The sequence below is a fragment of the Mangifera indica genome, chromosome 12 (assembly GCF_011075055.1).
Source record: "Mangifera indica cultivar Alphonso chromosome 12, CATAS_Mindica_2.1, whole genome shotgun sequence".
In the NCBI taxonomy this organism is placed as follows: domain Eukaryota; kingdom Viridiplantae; phylum Streptophyta; class Magnoliopsida; order Sapindales; family Anacardiaceae; genus Mangifera; species Mangifera indica.
The window spans coordinates 13048815-13068198 of record NC_058148.1 but is presented as its reverse complement, the minus strand read 5'-3'; the positions used below and the strand labels follow the sequence as shown (position 1 = coordinate 13068198).

The 19384-nt window shown below is 34.6% G+C and overlaps 3 protein-coding genes across 6 annotated transcripts; 1 reads left to right on the top strand and 2 right to left on the bottom strand.

Moving 5' to 3' along the window:
* Positions 1-686: 686 nt before the first annotated feature.
* On the top strand, positions 687-5057 carry LOC123193433 (probable serine/threonine-protein kinase abkC). 2 transcript variants are annotated; one of them, XM_044606428.1, is made up of 5 exons: positions 687-890; positions 1388-2519; positions 3111-3380; positions 4035-4190; positions 4557-5057. In XM_044606428.1, exons 1-5 carry the CDS (start codon positions 883-885, stop codon positions 4674-4676), a joined length of 1686 nt encoding a protein of 561 aa, XP_044462363.1. In that variant the 5' UTR covers positions 687-882; the 3' UTR covers positions 4677-5057. The 2 variants fall into 2 exon arrangements, with proteins under 2 accessions (XP_044462363.1, XP_044462362.1); XM_044606427.1 differs by having other exon boundaries at positions 1193-2519.
* Positions 5058-6512: 1455 nt separating this feature from the next.
* On the bottom strand, positions 6513-13028 carry LOC123193660 (lysine-specific demethylase JMJ25-like). The gene is made up of 12 exons (XM_044606722.1): positions 12035-13028; positions 11823-11956; positions 11073-11178; positions 10848-10980; positions 10682-10745; positions 9835-10585; positions 8810-9139; positions 7923-8399; positions 7766-7838; positions 7601-7686; positions 7056-7175; positions 6513-6952 (listed from the first exon to the last, which is right to left on the bottom strand). Exons 1-12 carry the CDS (start codon positions 12656-12658, stop codon positions 6881-6883), a joined length of 2970 nt encoding a protein of 989 aa, XP_044462657.1. The 5' UTR covers positions 12659-13028; the 3' UTR covers positions 6513-6880.
* A 2168-nt stretch (positions 13029-15196) lies between these two features.
* Positions 15197-18833, bottom strand: LOC123192221 (equilibrative nucleotide transporter 3-like). 3 transcript variants are annotated; one of them, XM_044604696.1, is made up of 10 exons: positions 18440-18833; positions 18026-18150; positions 17821-17925; positions 17496-17651; positions 17262-17405; positions 17050-17155; positions 16660-16823; positions 16379-16542; positions 15741-15999; positions 15197-15656 (listed from the first exon to the last, which is right to left on the bottom strand). In XM_044604696.1, the coding sequence occupies exons 2-10, from the start codon at positions 18065-18067 to the stop codon at positions 15546-15548; spliced, it is 1251 nt and encodes a 416-aa protein (XP_044460631.1). In that variant the 5' UTR covers positions 18068-18150; positions 18440-18833; the 3' UTR covers positions 15197-15545. The 3 variants fall into 3 exon arrangements, with proteins under 3 accessions (XP_044460631.1, XP_044460630.1, XP_044460632.1); XM_044604695.1 differs by having other exon boundaries at positions 18026-18076; XM_044604697.1 differs by lacking the exon at positions 18440-18833 and adding an exon at positions 18286-18374 and having other exon boundaries at positions 18026-18076.
* Between the last annotated feature and the right edge of the window lie 551 nt (positions 18834-19384).

Genomic DNA, 19384 nt, shown 5'->3' with positions numbered 1-19384 from the left:
AAGATTTGCTGAGGAATTATTTAAAGTTTTATTTTGGGGCAAAAAGAGATAAAATTTTCAGACGTTAGGGTTTGGTTAAATTTAACCAGTTATAGGTGGGTGTTTGGTATTTTCATAGTTAAAGGATGGAAACTTGAGGAAATATCAAACCTTGGGTGGGAAATAGTAGTTTGACCTTTATTTTTGGAGAGTGGCTTGCGTTTCTGTTCAAAGTCAATACATGTGGATTTTGGCAAAGGTAACTAAGCTTTATTATCAATAGAGAATAATAATTTGTTTTTCAACATATTATCGGAAAACTTCTTTAATGGAATCTTAAAAGAAGTGAATGATTTTTACCCACCCTTAATAAATGTTTTTAAAAATATTTTTTTGATATTTTTAACCTTTGTAAATACAATAAAACTATGCGCACAACTATATATCCAAATAATGACGTGTCACTTTATGATTGGGTGTTAATTTATTTTTAATTTTTAACTATTTAATTATATAATAATATATTATTATTTATGTAACTAATATTACTTTTACAAATATATAGCATCCCTAAAAATAGGTTAATTTAATATTAAAGAATTTCATATATGAAAAAAGATGATGCATTGTGTGAAGCCCAAGAAAACCAGACCAAGCAATAGTGGGCCTAACCCCGAACAGGCATTCAAATTGAACAGCTCCACGACCATAACGTAACGCGGTTTTGATGGAGTGACTTCCCTTTCTCTCTGCGCCGCTAGGTCAATCAGCTGCAATTAAACAAACACCTGAACAAATTACTGACACAAGAATCCATGATAGGAAAATGCTGTCAAGAACTACATATATTATTCACCACAACCGCACGTTAGCCTTTTCCAGTTATCACGTCACAGGATCGCCATGTCCAGGTCTGTTGCCCTTATTACTCTGTTCTATCGTTTAGAGTTTTCTATTTTGTTTAGTTGACTCAATTGTATGGTTTTGACTTGAATCGAATTGTGACTTCGGTTTTATTCTTGGTGTACTTTTTTTTTGGGGGGCTGTTTTATCTTTGATTATTGAATTTTTCTCCTTAAGCTGCTAGTAGTGAGTGGTTTGTTTAATGAGATTTAAGATAAGAATTTGAAGCTAAGAGATGTGAAAGTAATTTAAATAATTGAATTAAGCCTTATTTTATGAATTATTGAGTTGTGTGATTGTTGGGATGTAGACTTTTGACATTCCGAAATATTCGGAGAGCTGCACAGTCTATTGTTTCGAAGCAGAGGAGCTGCCATTCAGGCATAAGGAATTATGCAACTGTAGTTACGGGTGGATTACATGCATCCCAGTACAGAGTTTATGCACATTATGGGTTTCATAGGGGAGGGTTCCACGAGTATAATACCAAAGAGCTTTTTTGTAGGAGTTGCACTGCCAGGAATTTATCAGTTGCCGCTGCAAGTAGTACTGTAACACATCGAGCACTAACTGCTTGGAGAAGGCTTTTACATGAAGGTTCTGGTGAACAGATTTTCCCCCGTATAAGTAGGATCATTCAAGCACTCAGCTTGGCTTTGACACGTTCACCCCTTGTTGTACCTGGTATTTTTGCCTTTACATCTGGTCACCTAGCATGGGCACAAAGAGTGTCTACAGAGACCCTGCATTACCCTTCGGAAAATGCTTTATACATGCGAGCACAAGATGGACATGCCTTTTTGACCTCATTTATATATTCAGGAGTAGAAAGTGTTATTTTGCTTGTAAGAACCTTATATCTTATGATATTATTCTCGCCTAGCATAATGATGGCACCTCTGGCTGATTGTTTAGGACCCCAGTTTAGGCAACTGTGGCTTCATGTTATTCTTAAAACGCTGGAAAAAGCAGGCCCAGCATTCATTAAATGGGGTCAATGGGCAGCGACACGGCCAGATCTCTTTCCTAGAGATTTATGTAAGAAGCTTTCAGAGCTTCACACTAAAGCTCCTGAACATAGCTATGAGTTTTCTAAAAAGACTATTGAAAAAGCATTTGGTAGAAAGCTTTCTGAAATTTTTGATAGTTTTGAAGAGTCGCCTGTAGCATCTGGTAGTATAGCTCAAGTCCACCGGGCATCCTTGAAATTTCGTTACCCGGGTCAAAAGGTGAAGCCTATAGTAGTTGCTGTGAAGGTTAGACATCCTGGTGTTGGTGAATCAATTAGGAGAGATTTTGAAATAATCAACTTGGCAGCAAAGATATCTAAATTTATTCCAGCTGTGAAGTGGCTAAGGTTGGATGAGAGTGTCCAGCAATTTGCAGTTTTCATGATGTCTCAGGTTGACCTTGCTAGGGAAGCTGCTCATTTGAACCGCTTTATTTATAATTTCCGAAGATGGAAGGATGTTTCTTTTCCTAGGCCTGTGTATCCCCTTGTGCATCCCGCGGTTCTGGTGGAAACCTATGAGCAAGGGGAATGTGTCTCACACTATGTTGATGAACTTGAGGGACATGCTCGGATTAAAACTGCACTTGCTCACATTGGGACTCATGCACTTTTGAAGATGCTCCTGGTACCATTTCTTGAATGAGTAGTTCATATTTATATTTTGATGTTATTAAAACTTTTCAATTGCTAATTTTTATTTGGTCTACTTTATGCTTGATTATATGCCTATTTATGATATTAACTTTTCAATTGAGTTAGTGTTGTCAATGAATTGAATTTGCAATATGTTCAAGTTGAAAATATATTATTCTGATCGAGCTAGGCCTCTAGTTATGCCCAAGTAAATTGTTGCCCTGATGGATTTTGTTCAGACCCATAATAGAAACCAGTCCCTTACCAAAAAGCTAGTAACACAGCTATTTTTCTTTCTATTAAATCACTAAATTTGTTTTTTTTTTTTTTTTTCCTTTTTATGTTATAAAAGAACTTGAGATGTGCATTCTACATGGTTTCTTGCAATGATTTCTGATGATGAATTTTAGGGTTGTATTTTTCTACTTCCCATTTTGAGCTTACTCTTTTTCTTTATTACAATAACACTGATTTAATTGTTTACATGCTTTCTTGTTCTGTGCTTGCTGTTTCAGTTATTAATTATAAGTTAGACATTTAGTGTTATATCTGTGCTTTAAGACATTGAGATATTAACTTTCAGGTGGACAATTTTATTCATGCTGACATGCATCCTGGAAATATTCTTGTACGGGTGGCTCAGAGCAACTCTTCTAAGAAACGGCTCTTTAGATCAAAGCCTCATGTCATTTTCCTTGATGTAGGCATGACTGCTGAACTTTCTAAGAGTGATCGAGTAAATTTATTGGAATTTTTTAAGGCTGTTGCCCGGCGAGATGGTCGCACTGCTGCAGAGCGTACACTCAAATTGTCAAAGCAACAGAACTGCCCGAATCCAAAAGCTTTTATTGAGGTTATTATCAGGACTATGACTTATTTACTTTGAAGTGATTAATTCTGATTAGGATTATCTGTTGGCAGTGTGCAATGGTTTCAAATTTGTAAAATTTTTCTATCTTTATTTATATCAATGCACCAAAAATTTTATAAATTTTTTCTGTTTGTTACTGCTCATATTTCATAAGGTGTAATTGTTTGCACCTATATTTTATCTTTTGCATGGTTGCCTATCATGATTACTGTACAATATAACATATAATCTCTAGTGGCTGATTGTCATCATCTATGCTTAACAAGAACTTGGAGAAATTCTGTTATAGAAGTTTAGGATCTTTATCTGTTTTTGTTTTTTGAGTACTTACTATTTGAACTTAATATCTTCTGTTTCATTCTAGTAAGTTTCCTCTGTTTTGTCTTTGGGACTTTTAATTACACTTGATCATCTGATAAGAAAACTTTCATAAGTGGAGAACACCATATTCATATCCATGTATTTGACTCTTTTAAATTCTAGACTTTTGTTAAAAGCTGTTCTGTTGATACTTTCTATTGATATGATCTCTGTTCCATTTTATTTGTAGAGCTTTTGATATAATGTGTTGACAGGAATTGTATTTGATCTCTATTCCATTTTATTTTTATAACTTTTGAAATAATGTGTTGACAGGAAGTGGAAGAGGCTTTTGATTTCTGGGGTACTCCAGAAGGTGATTTGGTCCATCCTGCTGAGTGCATGCAACAATTACTTGAAACAGTTCGGCGCCATAGAGTGAATATTGATGGAAATGTATGCACTGTGATGGTCACAACTTTGGTTCTTGAGGTAAATGTGCTCTTACATTTTGCCTTTATCAATTATGTGTTGAACATCAAAGAAAGATAAATCATTGGAGGATCTTGATCAGGAATGCAATTTAAACATTTGAATTACTGGATTGAGAACCTTGCCCTTTGTATCTCTGTCACCATCTCACCATTTCATTCTCTATAATTTCCTTTATCCTCATGTCTATATTCATTGCAAATGTCATGTATTCTCTTTTTGAAGATATTTATGAAAATATCAAGTGTGGATCAAATGATATTAGAAGTAGCCTAAAAGGTGAATATTTAATGTCATATTATGATATTGGGATCATCAATGCTGAATTTAATTTTGTATTTTTTGGTGCTTGTTTCAATTTTTCAGGGTTGGCAGCGTAAGCTTGATCCTGGGTATAATGTGATGGACACATTACAAACTTTGCTACTAAAAGCTGATTGGGCAAAGTCTCTGTCGTACACAATCGATGGACTGATGGCCCCATAAGAAGGTATTGGCCTGTTGCTGATCCACCGAAGCAAACTGAAACTACTAAGGCAGTATAATATACTAGTCCCAATAAATAAGAGAAGTGATTTTGGTTTTTTTTTTTTTTAATTCCCTTTAAAATTGAGGTTTTTTTTTAATATATATAAGAAAATTTTGTTCTGTATTTATTTATTCCAGTTTTCCCACAAACCATTGTTATAACTTAGGCTCATGGACCGACGGAACACTGAATGTGGGCAACAGAAGAGGCAAATAAATAGTTTGGCATTTGATTCTTTCAAGTCTTTTGTGTATAGTATTTGCTTCTGGCTCTCAAAGCTCAAGAGAGCCCCAAAATTGATAAAAAGTACAAGGGGCTTGTTTTATCTGCCTTTCAACTATGTTTTCAAAGTTTCTTGTCTCTATAATAAAATGTTCGATGGTAAGACAACTTATTTGAGTTGAATTGAATATGAAGTCTGTGAACAACTCATCAGTTTAATGGATTTTGAAAGAGGCAAATGTTTCATGAAATGCATCAGCTACGCTTGTCGAGGCTAGTTTTATGTTCAGTGTTAAGTGAAAGAGAGAATTCATTGTTCAAGGGATGCGGTTCTGCTTGTGTTTGATCTCTCTCTCCCTCTCTCTCTCTCACACATATATATGTTTGTATGTTTTATTAATATTTTATAATATATATCATACAATACAATATTTATAAAAAACAAAACATATTATAAAGTTTATAAAAAATTATATGAAATGGTAGATTTTATTATATAATATGACTGAAGAAATGATGATATGATGGAAGTATATATAAAAAATTTTGAAATTTTGAGTATTTATAATATTTTTTAAGATAATGATATGATAATTAAAATTTTATTATTATTATTATTTTAAAATGTATATTACAATACATAGTGAAAAATTAGATTTTGATAAATAATATATTATTGGAATTTCATGTTTAAACAGTGGAATATCATTGAAGAAGCAAGCACTTGTGGATCTGGTTATCATAAGGAAGAAATTTCTTTCTCTTGTTGTTTGAAAATTCGTCAGTTGATAAATGTTCATAAGGATAACCTAGTCTTTCCAAATCGAATAAATATATAATACATATAATTAAATATTATTTAATAATTTTAAATTAATAATAAAATAACATATAATTATATAATTATATATTTTATATATATACTTAAATATGTACATATAGCATCTCACGTATTCTCTGTATTTGTGTCAATTCTGTTCCACGCCGTCAGTTTATAATCTATATTTTTGTAATCTATATATAGAAGCAACTACTTACGGCAAGCATTGCAGTTCGAGTTTATAATCTTTTCAAAATTAAACCATACCTGGCGATTGCTGCAGTATCCAAAATTATACCTGCTTTGCTGTGGCCAACTCTGACCTATTTGAAGAACTCTAGCCCAACTGACAACAATATTTGTTCCAAAAAGAGAAAATCTTGCCCCGTATTTCACAACAAAAAGGCCCAAGGTTGATTTAAGTGGTCAACGTTATTCACAATAACCGCTCAATTGTTACAATTTTTTCACAGGCAAACGTGCGGTTTAATGTAAACGCAGGCATCTGGCTGAAAGCAAAAAGATCATTTATGTCACTAAATTAACTCAGCAATTCAGCATTGATCCCCTTGTTCCACCTGACTGATATTACCTTACAGTATTTGCATCTATAATTCAGCAACTTTGTGCAGCAAGTGTTAGGAATGAAGTATTTACCAAAACAGAACATGATCATCATGGTTGAATTTACACATGCTTACATATTTCAACAGAGTCACAGTAAAAACTTGTGTGAGTCATGGCTATGAAGTAGTCAAAGTAGAAAACTCTATTCTAGAGTTTTCTTAGAACTTGTAGAATTCAATGATCTAATTTATAGGGTAGTACTTTTCAATCGTTAGCCCTGAAAAAGCTGTAACCATCATACATAAACATAGATGACTCTATTCACAGTAAAAATTTCACCTTCTTATCAGTCGCTCCAATTATGTACTTGATTATGAATGGAGTTACCCAAACCATAGATTGAAACTTACAGTTCTGGGAGAGGCAACTCAAGTCAAAGTAATGTGGCAATTACAACCCTGAACTAGATGCTGTATACTTTGACGTGCTTCAGGCAATGAGCTAAACAAATAGACAGGAAGTAAAAATTTTACATCCTATAAGCACTTACACTTACTCCGCACATGTTAGCTCACGAATTTCCTTGATTGCTGTACTAATACCATATAGTGCCATTTTCTTCACCTGCTTTGTGAAAAAGGTAAAACCATTTTCATTTTGTCAGCCAATTTGCCTGACCAAACATAGAAAATAAATACAGTTACACCTAAGTTCATAGGAAGTTTACCTCAAGTTTGTTTAGTTTGGCTTTATGGCCATACGGAAGCAGTCGAAGTTCATCAATCAACTGGATGCAGTCACTAACACTTTCCGGTGACACAAAGTCCAAAACCACATTCACGCAAGACTGCAGGTCATCATGCATTAGATGAAAAAATAAGAAAGCAAACAGATCATAAATTACCTATTGAGCTTGAAACTGAAATCATGCAGCATTCCCACAATCAATTACGACATGTACATGCTAAAATCAGAGACCATTGAATGAAAATTATGATGTGCTTCTTTAGTCCCCTTCCCTACCAGAAGACAATATTTTTATTGTACCAACACAAGATCTTTAGTTTATTTAGAGCTCACATTTCATGCACTGATAAACTTTTTGCACATAATGTAGATAACAAAAGACAAAGGGGAATGTAATAAACAAATATAAAATGATTGGAATTTGCATATTCATCAAATGTAAGCATATACCAACCTCTTAATTTTGTGAAAGTCAATTATTATGATATATAAAATGGTGGATTTTAATAATTTTACACTTGTTACCTTAAGATTCTTAATCTGGTAGGGACATCCAGCAGGAATGATGACAGCCTCTCCAACATGCTGCTCAAAAGTCCAGGGTTCAATTTCTGTAACAGTGAGAAATTATAAAATTTTAGAAAGTTACTTTTTGGCTGTAGTAAGAAACAAATTGAGGGTTGTAATCACCAAACTCCTCCTTTAGCCTCATCTTATGAGTTGTGTCAAGAAAGAAATTCTGATCAAGAATTGGATGAACAACCTGCAGAGGGGCTCATAAAAGAAAAAAAAATTAGTAACAACTCCTTCCAGATGATACACATAAGGCATCCTGCTCTGCACTTACATGCTTGTGAATGCCATTTCCATGAGTGAACTCATTTGAGTGCTTCCGAAGGTATTCTATAAGCTTTGGAACATCCTGTCTGCGAAACACATCCCACCGTGCACCACAAGTTTCTGCCATTCTTTCCTCTGTAAAATATTTGGAATCAGAAATCTTTGTCTTCTCTGATGCTTTTGATCTCCGAATAGTCCCACGACAAGGTATTGAAGAATCAGAATCAGTATCATATTCTCCATCCTCGGACATGTTTTTATCTTTGCGATATAAATCACTGGTTTCACATCTGGTTAAATCATCTCCAATCACATCACATTGTCCTACTTCCATGTCTTCTCCATTTAATGATGATTTCTGATCAGAAGCAACATATGCAGAGTCCATTTGATCGTCACTCTTGTGCCCTTTCATCAACTCCCTTATCTTATTAAGCTGCTTTGTTGATACAGGATCATTGGTAGTATGTGCCAGAATATTAACCTGGAATGAGAAGAAAAAAGGATGAAGGGATCAATTACTTGCATCTTCCACTATAAGTGTGTTGGTCAATGTCTCTCACAAGTCACTGGATGGTCACTCAATGCACGCTTGGAGCATGTACACCAGCATAAACTTCATGATTTTATATTAAGTATTTTCAACACAAATTCCCAGCATACAGTAAATTTTTGAGATTTGATTCTGTTAAGAGATTGATGCATCTATAAAGATGCACTGCTTGGAAGCTTAAAATATTAACATAAACAACAAAAAATTAATATTTTAGACAATACTACATATATTCATCACAAAGAGTTGTGGAAATAATTCAAAGACAAAGAACACAAATTAAATTCTAAAAGAGAGATAATTTACTTATTGAGGCAACAAAAGATAAAAACGACACGTACCACATCACATAAGTCGTAACATAATTTTGTCACAGAATCAGCCTGCACAAGTTCCTCACCGCTGCCATATGAAATATAAACACATGGACCCAGGTCAGGCTTTGGCAATTTCTGCAGCAACTTTGAAGCAATATTTAAAACACCTGATTCGGGATCCATGTATTCTGGAAAAGGTACGCCTTTAATGATTTTGGTGTAGTGATCTGGAAATTGCTCTTGAAATAAACGAGAAGAAAGCCAACCCTTCAATTTTAGTTTCTCATCACACATATTAGCTCGCTTTTGTCCCCGAACAGATCCCAAAAATAACTGGCTAATACCAATTTCCACCTGCCATAAGAAATAGATATCTAATTTGCTTAAGAACTAAATACTTCAGGATTTTAAGCAACCTAAAATACACCTTCAATCCGATTGCCAGATGTGAGAATCATACAATCCCTCTCCCAAGAAAAGGAAAAGAGAGAGAGAGATTGAGAAAGAGAGAGAGAGAGAGAGAAGATCATAAATGTGTACAGACAGAAGCCCTGAGTCCAAAAAAAAAAAATAAACGACTCACTGAATATTCTCAATATTAAATCTCTAATAGATGAAACCAATAAAAGACCTTAAAGAAAAAAATACATGTTCACTGTCTGGAATCTTAAAGCAAAGTTGCCAAGCGGATGGACACTTAAGCCAGTTTATTATTGATGTCACCCACTGCCAAGCAGCTTTAGATTGTGACATCATGGATTATGTTTTCTAGATTTCTCTAGGTTCCCTGAAGGCCAGTAGCAGTCGCGTTCTCAAAGAAAAGAGACAATGAACATGGGGACCTCTGAACCACTATTAAGTAAATATTTAGACACTAATGCAATCAAAATTTTCTCAGTTAGAGACTCTTAAATCCAAATTTAAATTAAAGCCCAAATGTAATAATTGCTACAATTTTCACCACTAGATGTCTATACAGAGTACAAATCAGGAAAAAGGAGAGAGAGAATAAATGTTTGAATATTTTTTCTATAAATGTCAACACTAACCTCAAACCAGTCCAGGCAATCAGCATCATTCGCTGCTCCCTCATCATCCCCAGGTTTGGGACCACTATTCTTAAGATAAGAGCAGAACATGACTATTGGATCCCAACTCAATTCTGATGTTCCCTGAAGTACATTTCGAACTACTACAGGATGACCTTTACCCCAGTGTTTCTGAAAGTGTTCAATCTTATCACCTTGAATATCCATAACAGTAGGGTAGTACAAAAAGTTATCATGTGAATTCTCCCTTGTAGCTGCCTTTTGCAGTTGCCTGGTTCCATTAGCTTCATCATCTATCTCCGAACACAATGAGCAACAAGATGACATATCTATGGTTTCTGGCAACTCGTAGCAGCCAACAATTTGTTCTGCGCTAATTTCCAGCTCTTTGATCCAACTAGAAGGGAAAACACATCTCAAATCGAGGAGGCTATCACCACAACCACCAAACTCCATGGGTGGGCATGATATACCAACACCACTCTCAGGAAATTTCCAATTAAGCGATGATGCAGATGAATAAAAATTTCTGCTCCCATAACTTTGCTTATAGGTGGTAACAGACTTTTTCTCCAAAAGTTGGGCTCCAGAGGTACAAGCCTTTTTTATATTTGGGCATTTGCAAATGAAAGATCTAATGCTTCCAGATACACTCTCCGGAAGAATGTCTCGACAACAGCTTAAGCAGAGCGTATAGGAACAATTCTTGCATCTTCTATGGAGATCCGTTATAGAAGTCTGACAGTTATTGCTGCTCCAGAAGTCAGACAATGCACAAAAAAAATCACAAATACATTGCATAAAATTTACTAAATATGTCATAACAAATCAGCAGCAAGGATCATACCAACAAAATTGCCTATTGCAGTTAAGTTCAGCTTCTTGAATCTGAACTTCAGTAGGTTTTTGGCCTGTCACATGTGAAAAGACATTAGAAAATACCCATAGCATGTTAATTCCTTGACTACAAGATGAATCCGGAAGTTTATTTGCAGGGACCTTTATTGTCATACCTTTCATTTTCTCCTCTATCTCTAGCTCGATGCTCTGGTCTTGATTAATTTGTTTCAAAACGGGAAGAAGCATACAGATAAAATAATGAAAATGCAGAACTTTGTCCACTTCAGTTTTGCCCCTCAGCAAGTCCTGAAACATAAGTTGTTGTGGTTGAAGAATTAGAATTCAGCCTGAAATTAAGCATACAATCATTTCCAAACTAGCCATATCAAGAACCCAACCTTATAATCCAAGTCTCTACACTGACTTGATGAGCAGGCCTTACAGCCACAAGTTCCACGACAGACTGGACATGCCTTCTTAACCTCTTCTTGTGTATCGAAATACCTAAAATTAAATATAAATTTCACTCAACTACTTTTAATCAACCATAAGAGATTCAAAGTCAAAAGTTAGGATGAAATCATGAAGAAAATGTAAAAATAAATATTGTCAATCATTTAATGCATCATTCATAGAGGCAATGTCTGATTACATGACTTGCGCATTGTCTTCAAACACATTAGTCAAAGCTAGATTTAGAAAATGATTGCCAGTTTGGCCTGCTGGAAGAATAGTTCTCTAACAGCATTGTTTTCTAAACCCAGTAGATTTGGATAATAAAATTGGTAAATACTTTCTGCAATTGATGAATTGCAGCTTCATTTTGCATCTCGTTTGGTGGACACAATTTTAATTCTAATCAATTGGAAGTTCATAGTGAAATACATCATACAGTCAATTTCTCAGTGTGATACAGAGATAAGTTCTATTTCATAAGCTAAAAATTTATATAATATGTAATATTTGATTATTTTGTGGATGCTTGATTCAATACAGTCAATATCTACTCTCATTTTGGAGTTCTTGACCCAATGTTAGCAGCTAATATTGCTAAAACTAAAACATTTCAACATCAACAGTAATGCAATAACAAATATACATACATAGCATGCCCGGATGTCAAACCAAATTAAACTAAAAGCTCATACCGCTCTTTTACACAATCCAGGCAGAAAAACAGTTTTCGACAGCTTGAACACTTTATCAAACTCGAATTCCTTCTCCTACACCAATGGCACTTCCTCCTCCTCAAACCCACAACATCCCTTTTATAAGGCACAACCTATAAAGAATGTTCATTACACAAAACCATCCAAAATAACAACTAAACATTGTAGCTATAATACAATCACATTAGAACCTGCAATGGGCCAACTGGCACTGGTTCAATGTTCTTGGACCGAAAACACCTTCTGCTAACCGTCGTTGGTTCGGCACCAATTTTCACAGCACAAGAACTACCTGCATTGTCAGAATTTGTACTAGAATATATTGTAGAAACCGCCATTAATCCATTCGGTAACACTCTTGTGAACTCTGTGTCACTGTCGCTATCACTGTTATCAGAATTCTCTCCATCCCCATCTTCAAACTCTTTTCGCTTCTTGCGCTTCTCTACTTCCTTTTTTAACACCATTCTTATCAATTCCAACTGTAAATCTCCTCGCTTTAGTTTCATTTTCTTCACGGCTTCATCCAGCGCCTCAGATTCACCGATCACTCGCTTCTTCTTCTTCATTTTCCTAAACTTCTGAGCCCTAACTAACGGATTGCGTTGAACCTTGAAGATTTTCTTGCCTTTCCTCTGGAGTTTCAGCGACTCCGGCACTTTCTGCCGATGCTGGCGATGGCGGCCTTGAAGATGATGAACTTCACAGAGTTTTTTATCGTCCATTACTCGTCGATTGCACCTCCATTGCCTGCCATCTGTTCTTTTACACCGCAGATGGTCAGGCAGGGATCCTGCCTCTTCTTCCTCTGGCATTTCAAAAAATCTCTGAAATTTTCCCAGGAAGTATAATTTTCTCGAGAAAATTAGGTCAGTAATGTGAAGGTTTGGGCTTTTATCGAGAGGAAGGGGAGGCGCTTTGGGAGTATTTATTGTTTGGACAGAACTGAAAGGTCTTGGTGTACTCGAGTAGAATGAAAAGAGTTGATAGTGGCATATTCCGTAATTATTAACAGAGATTGAGTCCAATTTGGTCTTGAACGCTTCAATGTGGTGGCAATTGAAGATCCAGCAATGGATTGGCCACGATTTCGTGAATTGTTTGGTTGTTTGTAGGCTTTCTGGAAATAAATTTCTTTTTACTACGTTTCTGTTTCTGATATCTATCAGACAACTTTTGCAGCAGATTTTTTTTTTTTAAATTTTAATTTTTATCATTTCTGATCTTAATCTCTTTGAATTCCCCCTGTTTATAAAAATCTGGGTTGGTCAGAAGAAAGATTTGATTTTAATGCCAGAGTTGGAATTTCAGTTAGCAGTCTAAGATTGTGCTGTATTTGTTTTTACCAACTTTATAAAATCAATCAAATTTGGTTAGGAGAAAATCAGTCTCTTGAAATGAAATAATCATTTGCAGGCTTCAAAATTCAATACATTTTGCTAATTAGAGAAGCTTTTTGATCTTTGGATATATGGCCTTTCTGCAGTTGCCCTTTATAGTCAGTCTGCATTAGGAGGAATTGGACTAAAATCTGGACATGTGACAAATGCATAATCAATAATACTTGAATTTATCTTTTCAGGGCATAAATTTATTATTACTTTCTTTATTCTTCATGTAACCATTTACTTGTGTATGTGTAGTCCAGTGGTGCACAAATCTGTGGTCATGTGAATTTATAGTGGTTCTGTTATCTGTTGTAGCCAAAATGGATGAGAATTATTGGTTATAATTGTATTATTGAATTGTATTAATGTTATGGTGCCAGATTTATGAAGCTATCTTTTTTCTTTTTCTCTCGAGAACCTAAATTAAACTGTGCACAAAAGATTTGCAGCATTCCATTCCATGGCAACTCATATCTACTTTCAATTCTGAATGACAGTCCAACTATAATGAAATTCAAGGAAGAGATTATTTGTATTAATTGTACCACCACATCTCTTCACTAGCTTGGTGGGTTTCTTGTTATAAAAAAAAAAATATATATATATACATATTTTGTGCAAGAAGAGAATGAGAATGAGAATGTAATTGATTAACATCATAAAATGTGGCCTTTTTATTTCCACTTTTCCTTTTGAGCAAAACTCACAATTTGACTAATGCTTAATTGCCATTTTGATTCAACTTACAAATGTAAGACGACACTGTAAAGCCTTATATATGTACAATTTCGGTCTAGTTAAAGGACAATGTAAAACGTTGTGTTTTCTCTTGGCTCTCAAATCTGTCGGCTTCAATTCTTGCGTCTGTTTCCTGAACTTGGAATGGGCCAAAGTATTTAGGCTACAATATGGTGGCCTGTCTGTAGGGCTGCTGATGTATCTCTGGCATACTAAACAATTCCTGATGTAGTTCTTCATTGTTTTCCACAGATCCCTCCAATAAACCAGAGAGGTCGACCTGAATTTCCCCTAATGTAAGTATCATGGAACAGGGAAATTAATTGCTATCGAAGCTAAGGATTCTTACCCACTAATAACTTACACTTCCTTCTCAAATGTGCATTTTACAAAGCATAATGTTTATAGGTGGTTGGATAAGTCGTCTTAGCTACCATGAAAGTTTGCAGTTTCTCTTCATTTTTCCACCCTTATACAATTTCCTTCAACAACCAGGGATAAAATAGAGGTGGTGAGGTTGTATATATACATAAATACATATATACGTAAAAATTATGGTACGCAGAACGAACCCTTTTTATCTCCTTGGAAGAAAACTCTTACCCTCGGCAGCATCATCCATCCTTGACTTAATGAGAAGGAGGCAGCCAAAATTGCGGCTTCTTGAACTCGTGTCCCCATTGGGCCAAATTATCAGCCATTCTGTTGCCTTCTCTACAATATGAGTAACCAAACAATTGTTTAGCTCTGGTATGATTGATTTTATGCGATTAATATGCTTTTGCACTTGTGTACATTCAACCTATCTTCTTTTCACAAGAATATCTATTTATGTTTTCGCTTTGCCTTAAAGCCAAACATCTTTCCACCCATTTCCAAGTACCAATTCCAGGCATCTTCTTCAGTGCAGCCAATTCAGAAATCGTGCTTGTGGTTCTTCCAGTGGATTCTGAATAACCAAGTAGAAATTCAGCCTTATGGTTTCTGAACACTCCTCTAATATTGCCTTTGCCTGTTCCTATTTTGCATAATCCATCGAAGTTTAATTTTGTCCTCCCAGCCCAAGTTCTGGGAAGCTAGTCAAGCATAACATCATCTATAGAAAATATTAATAGAGATAGTAAGAAGTATTTTCTATAACGTGTTACCAAATTTAATAAAACCAAAATCTGTCTTTACAATGGAGAGGCTGCAAAATTTAGAGAAGCAATAACCAGAAAGAGAACCTTGAAGGGAAAAATGAAAACATATTGTCAAAGGATGAACTAAAACCAATGTTTTTAAGAATAAAACAATTGAAACAAAACAAAGAAGAAAGCAGAACAACAGCTTTGTAGAGATCTAAATTACATTCAGAGAGTAACTGGTTGCTAGGAATATATGATCGGTAAGAGTCATTTACAATATTTTATTTGGCAATAGACATGTACGATAGCAACTTTTTGTTGACCGCATTTAAGGCAGCCTTATTCCCTTCTAAATAATTTACCGAGACAAATACTTAACTATAATTTCATGTCCCCTCCATCTGTAACTTGTATCAATTTCTTGAGTGTAACAAGATGGACTTGGCTTATTAAAAACTATCTTTACCAATGAGCCACAGCCAGTCCAGAGCAACCCCGGCAAAAATGCCACCTAATAGAAATAAAACAAGGATATTTCCCAAGGCATTTTGCTCAGGCCCCTACAAAAACAACATCCCAATTACATTTTATGAGGAACATTGGGAAATTTTACACAATTATGATGAGGTATGAAGTGAACGAACCTTGTATCCTTTGGGTGCCACTGTCATGACACACACAGTTAGATAACCATTAGTGAGTCCTAAGAAGGAAGTGAGTGCAATCATCCATCCCTGGTCTGCATATTTTGCAGTGAAGTAGAATGCCGGAACAAGTAAAAATCGAGCAAGAATTGCAATCATAAGACCCTTTCTGGATTCCAACTTCAGCCATTTCACAAGGGGGATGTATCTTGATATTAGATCCCACACATTGTATGATGTAATTAGGACAAGTGGATACCTGAAAGATCAGCAAATATGGCTTTTAGTCCTTTTTCAGTTCTTAATCAAATGAAGAATGCATCACAAACCAAATAGATCCTGATTTGGTTTACATTTGAAGTTCAATAAAAACAACAACTGCTTGTGCAATTAACATTTCTGCTATGATAGACACAAAACAATTTAGGACAAAAAAGTTACAGATACTGGGGCAATTTCATCACTTTGCAACCTTTAAATTTTAGAGAGCAGTAATTAAATGTTTGACAACTTTTTTTCTTTGCTTCATTTCTATTCTACTGAAATAAAGTATACTCATCCAACATATATGTGAAACTAAATAATTACTGTCAGTCAAGTAAGAAACAAGAAGTTGTTTTCAATCAAAGAACAGTTACCAAGTGTCGCCTAACTGGTGATGTCCAGTATTTTCATATATGAAACCTGGAAAAATGGACAATGTCAACACATATATCAGAAACAGGTCGAGTGTATAGTCTATATTCTGGAAGAGTAGTTGCTTATTGGTCAATCGACCCTGTTGCATAGTTTCATCATCAGCCTGCAAGTATTTCAAAAGCTATTATAGAGGCTTCCATAAAATTTCTTCATACATTCTGTATGTAAGATAACCAAAAAAAAAAAAAAAAAACATTTAAGTGCAAACAACTTGGCCTACTTTTGTTTGGACTCCAGCCGCTGCAAGGTCAGCTGCAACTGTTTTAGATCCTTGTGAGGCAGCCTTGGAGCGATAGTACTTCACTATTGGCAGCTTAGGGAAGAGAAATGCGTAGAGCAAAATGCATATAAACTCAAAGAATGTGCATATTGCTAGAAATAGCACTGAAAAAATGACAAAAAGATGGTAATATAAAAACTTATGTGCATGCTTGAACCTGCTTGCTAGTAAATTTAAACACACACAGTTTAAAGCATATGATGAACGTTTCAGTTGTTCAAAAGATAATTTTTATGGTATGTTAAATGCAAGATGCAAAACTAATCATTGAATAATGAAAAATGAGTACAAACAGTCAATTTCTCTAATAGTCAGAAAAAAATCACATACTAACTCCATGTCGAAGACCATTTTTGTATTTTTCAAAGGCTGCTACTGTTATTAGCCTCAAAGCAGAGGTTAAAGTTCCTGAAGCGGCCAAGCCGGCAAAAAAAGACTGCAGAACAGAAAATCAAAGAGTGGTATCATAGAAACTTCTCTTGAAAAGTACTAGGAACAGTTTTAAAAAGAACATCCAAAAAAAATCAGAAAAGAGTATCAACCTGGATGAATTCAGGACACATGAATGATAAGTCACCGACCATTCCACCTTGAACATGGGCATCTGCAACTCCAAAACAAGCAACAATTGCACATATGCCAAGGAAAGGTCCAATTCCTCCTTTCCCTGATGTGGCTAAATCCAACTGCCACAAAAATTGAAAGTCATTGGTAGGAACAGAAAAAATGGTGAGAAGGCCAGGAAAAGTAAAGAAAGAAGCATCAGTAGCACTTACAAGAAGGAGTGCAAAGGTACTTGCAAAGAAAATAGTGTAACCAGCCAAGTTTCTCAGTCTAGTATCAATCTTGGATTCATTGTATGCTAGGATTGCAATTGTACCAAACGCAAATGGTTGATAGACGAGGGTAAGTGCTCTGGACGGGTGGTATTTCTTCAAGAGAATCATTAAACTAGGAGTCAGGCACTGAGGACTAAACAATACTTTTATCTAAATTTTAAAGTAGTCCAAGTTCGAAAAAGAAGAAGCAACAATTATACAATTGTTAACCAAATCAATTCATAGGAGTCTTAAAGTACTACCGATGACATCATATACCCACCTCAAACAATTTACCATAGTAATCCCCTATTGTCAACATACTGCTCCATGCTAGAAGAGACCCAAACCCGAGTATCCAACAAACTACCGTTGCTTTAAACATTCCCTGATTAATGGAGAAAAAGAATGAACATCATATTCTACACCACTAAATGAAAGTATTTTCATAATATTTATTATATAAAAACACAAAGTTGACGACAAACCTCAAGCCTTGCTGGCGTCTCAGTTTCAGGAGCAATAGCCATGGCTAGTCCCTATAATATCATCCATCCAAGATCAATAACGTAATCTGACATAAGTTTTGACTCCTTACATACACTGAAGTTGACTTAAAAATTAACAGATGTTCCATCAGAAACATGTAAGAGATATGCAAAAGCAAAATTAATCACAGCATGATTACATTGAAAATGAAGTACTACACCAGAAAACTAGCACATGAAAAACTAATAATATGCTCAACTATGTAATTCGATTCTTAGATGCTCTCTTGCTCTGGACTCAAAGGTGACTAACAGCGGCTTCAAAGAACAACAATATTAAAAACTCATACAACTAGTTTGAGAACAGAGTTAAGCATAGAACACTAAATGAAGGGATGATGATGATGAACTTACTTTTTTCGCTTCAAAGAAAGAGTTGTGAATTGTCAACTGCAGCTGTATAATATATTAAATGAAAAGATAAAAATTCCTGAAAATGAATTGGTTGATCAAATGATTGATAGAGAGGCTGAACAAGAATGGAAGGAAAAAGTAAAAAAGAAGGGAAAGGGTAGGATACTTTCTGGCAGGTAGCTAGGCTAATAACGTGGGAAAAAATGGCTCAAATGGAACAAAGAATGAAAGTTATCAATGAGTGCGAATCTGATAGCTGTGTTTCGTAACACAATTTTAGAAACGCATTAATAATCAACTCTGGCAATCATCAATTATGATTCTTGGAAAACGTATCACACTAAAGAAGACAAGATTCAGTATCAAAGCGTAGGCTTGCTTGCTTTCCAGGAATCTTCTTTCATTAATTTTCGGGTGAACGTAAAATTATAATACAGCTCACGTTTACTGCTGTCCAGGAATAAATTAAATTCGAAAGGATTATTAAAAATTTGAACAAACCAAGGGAATGATTAAAAATTCTAAAAAATTGAAAAAAAAAAAAAATATATATATATATATATATATATATATATATATATATATATATATATATAAGTGTAATATTATATACATAAATAATAAAATTTATTATATAATAAAATAATTTTAAATTAAAATTAAAAAATATATAATTATATGATAATATATTATTATTTATATATAAATTATACATATTATTTATACATAAAATTATATTCGTTATTTATGCACGGGATAAAAGAAATTAAATTATTAGCATTTATAACATTAAAAAATTGTAGTAGCTATATGTTTTTGGTAAATAACAAAAACAAAAAATAACTCAAATTCCATTAACTTGAAAGGTATAAATATAAAAATTTTTATACAAATTTTTAATTATAGATTCAATGTAATATAATATTATAAAATTGAAGAAAAACA

Excerpts from the sequence above, each read along its gene's own strand:
- LOC123192221 (XM_044604696.1), bottom strand. The coding sequence starts at position 18,067 with ATGGCTATTGCTCCTGAAACTGAGACGCCAGCAAGGCTTGAG. Across the intron at positions 17,926-18,025 it reads AGACGCCAGCAAGGCTTGAG|GGAATGTTTAAAGCAACGGT; the intron begins GTTTGTCGTCAA and ends TCCATTAATCAG. Across the intron at positions 16,000-16,378 it reads CACCAGTTAGGCGACACTTG|GTATCCACTTGTCCTAATTA; the intron begins GTAACTGTTCTT and ends CTGATCTTTCAG.
- LOC123193433 (XM_044606427.1), top strand. Across the intron at positions 2,520-3,110 it reads CACTTTTGAAGATGCTCCTG|GTGGACAATTTTATTCATGC; the intron begins GTACCATTTCTT and ends ATTAACTTTCAG. Across the intron at positions 4,191-4,556 it reads TCACAACTTTGGTTCTTGAG|GGTTGGCAGCGTAAGCTTGA; the intron begins GTAAATGTGCTC and ends TCAATTTTTCAG.
- LOC123193660 (XM_044606722.1), bottom strand. The coding sequence starts at position 12,658 with ATGCCAGAGGAAGAAGAGGCAGGATCCCTGCCTGACCATCTGCGGTGT. Across the intron at positions 10,586-10,681 it reads TGCAATAGGCAATTTTGTTG|CAATAACTGTCAGACTTCTA; the intron begins GTATGATCCTTG and ends CTTCTGGAGCAG. Across the intron at positions 8,400-8,809 it reads GTTACGACTTATGTGATGTG|GTTAATATTCTGGCACATAC; the intron begins GTACGTGTCGTT and ends TTCTCATTCCAG.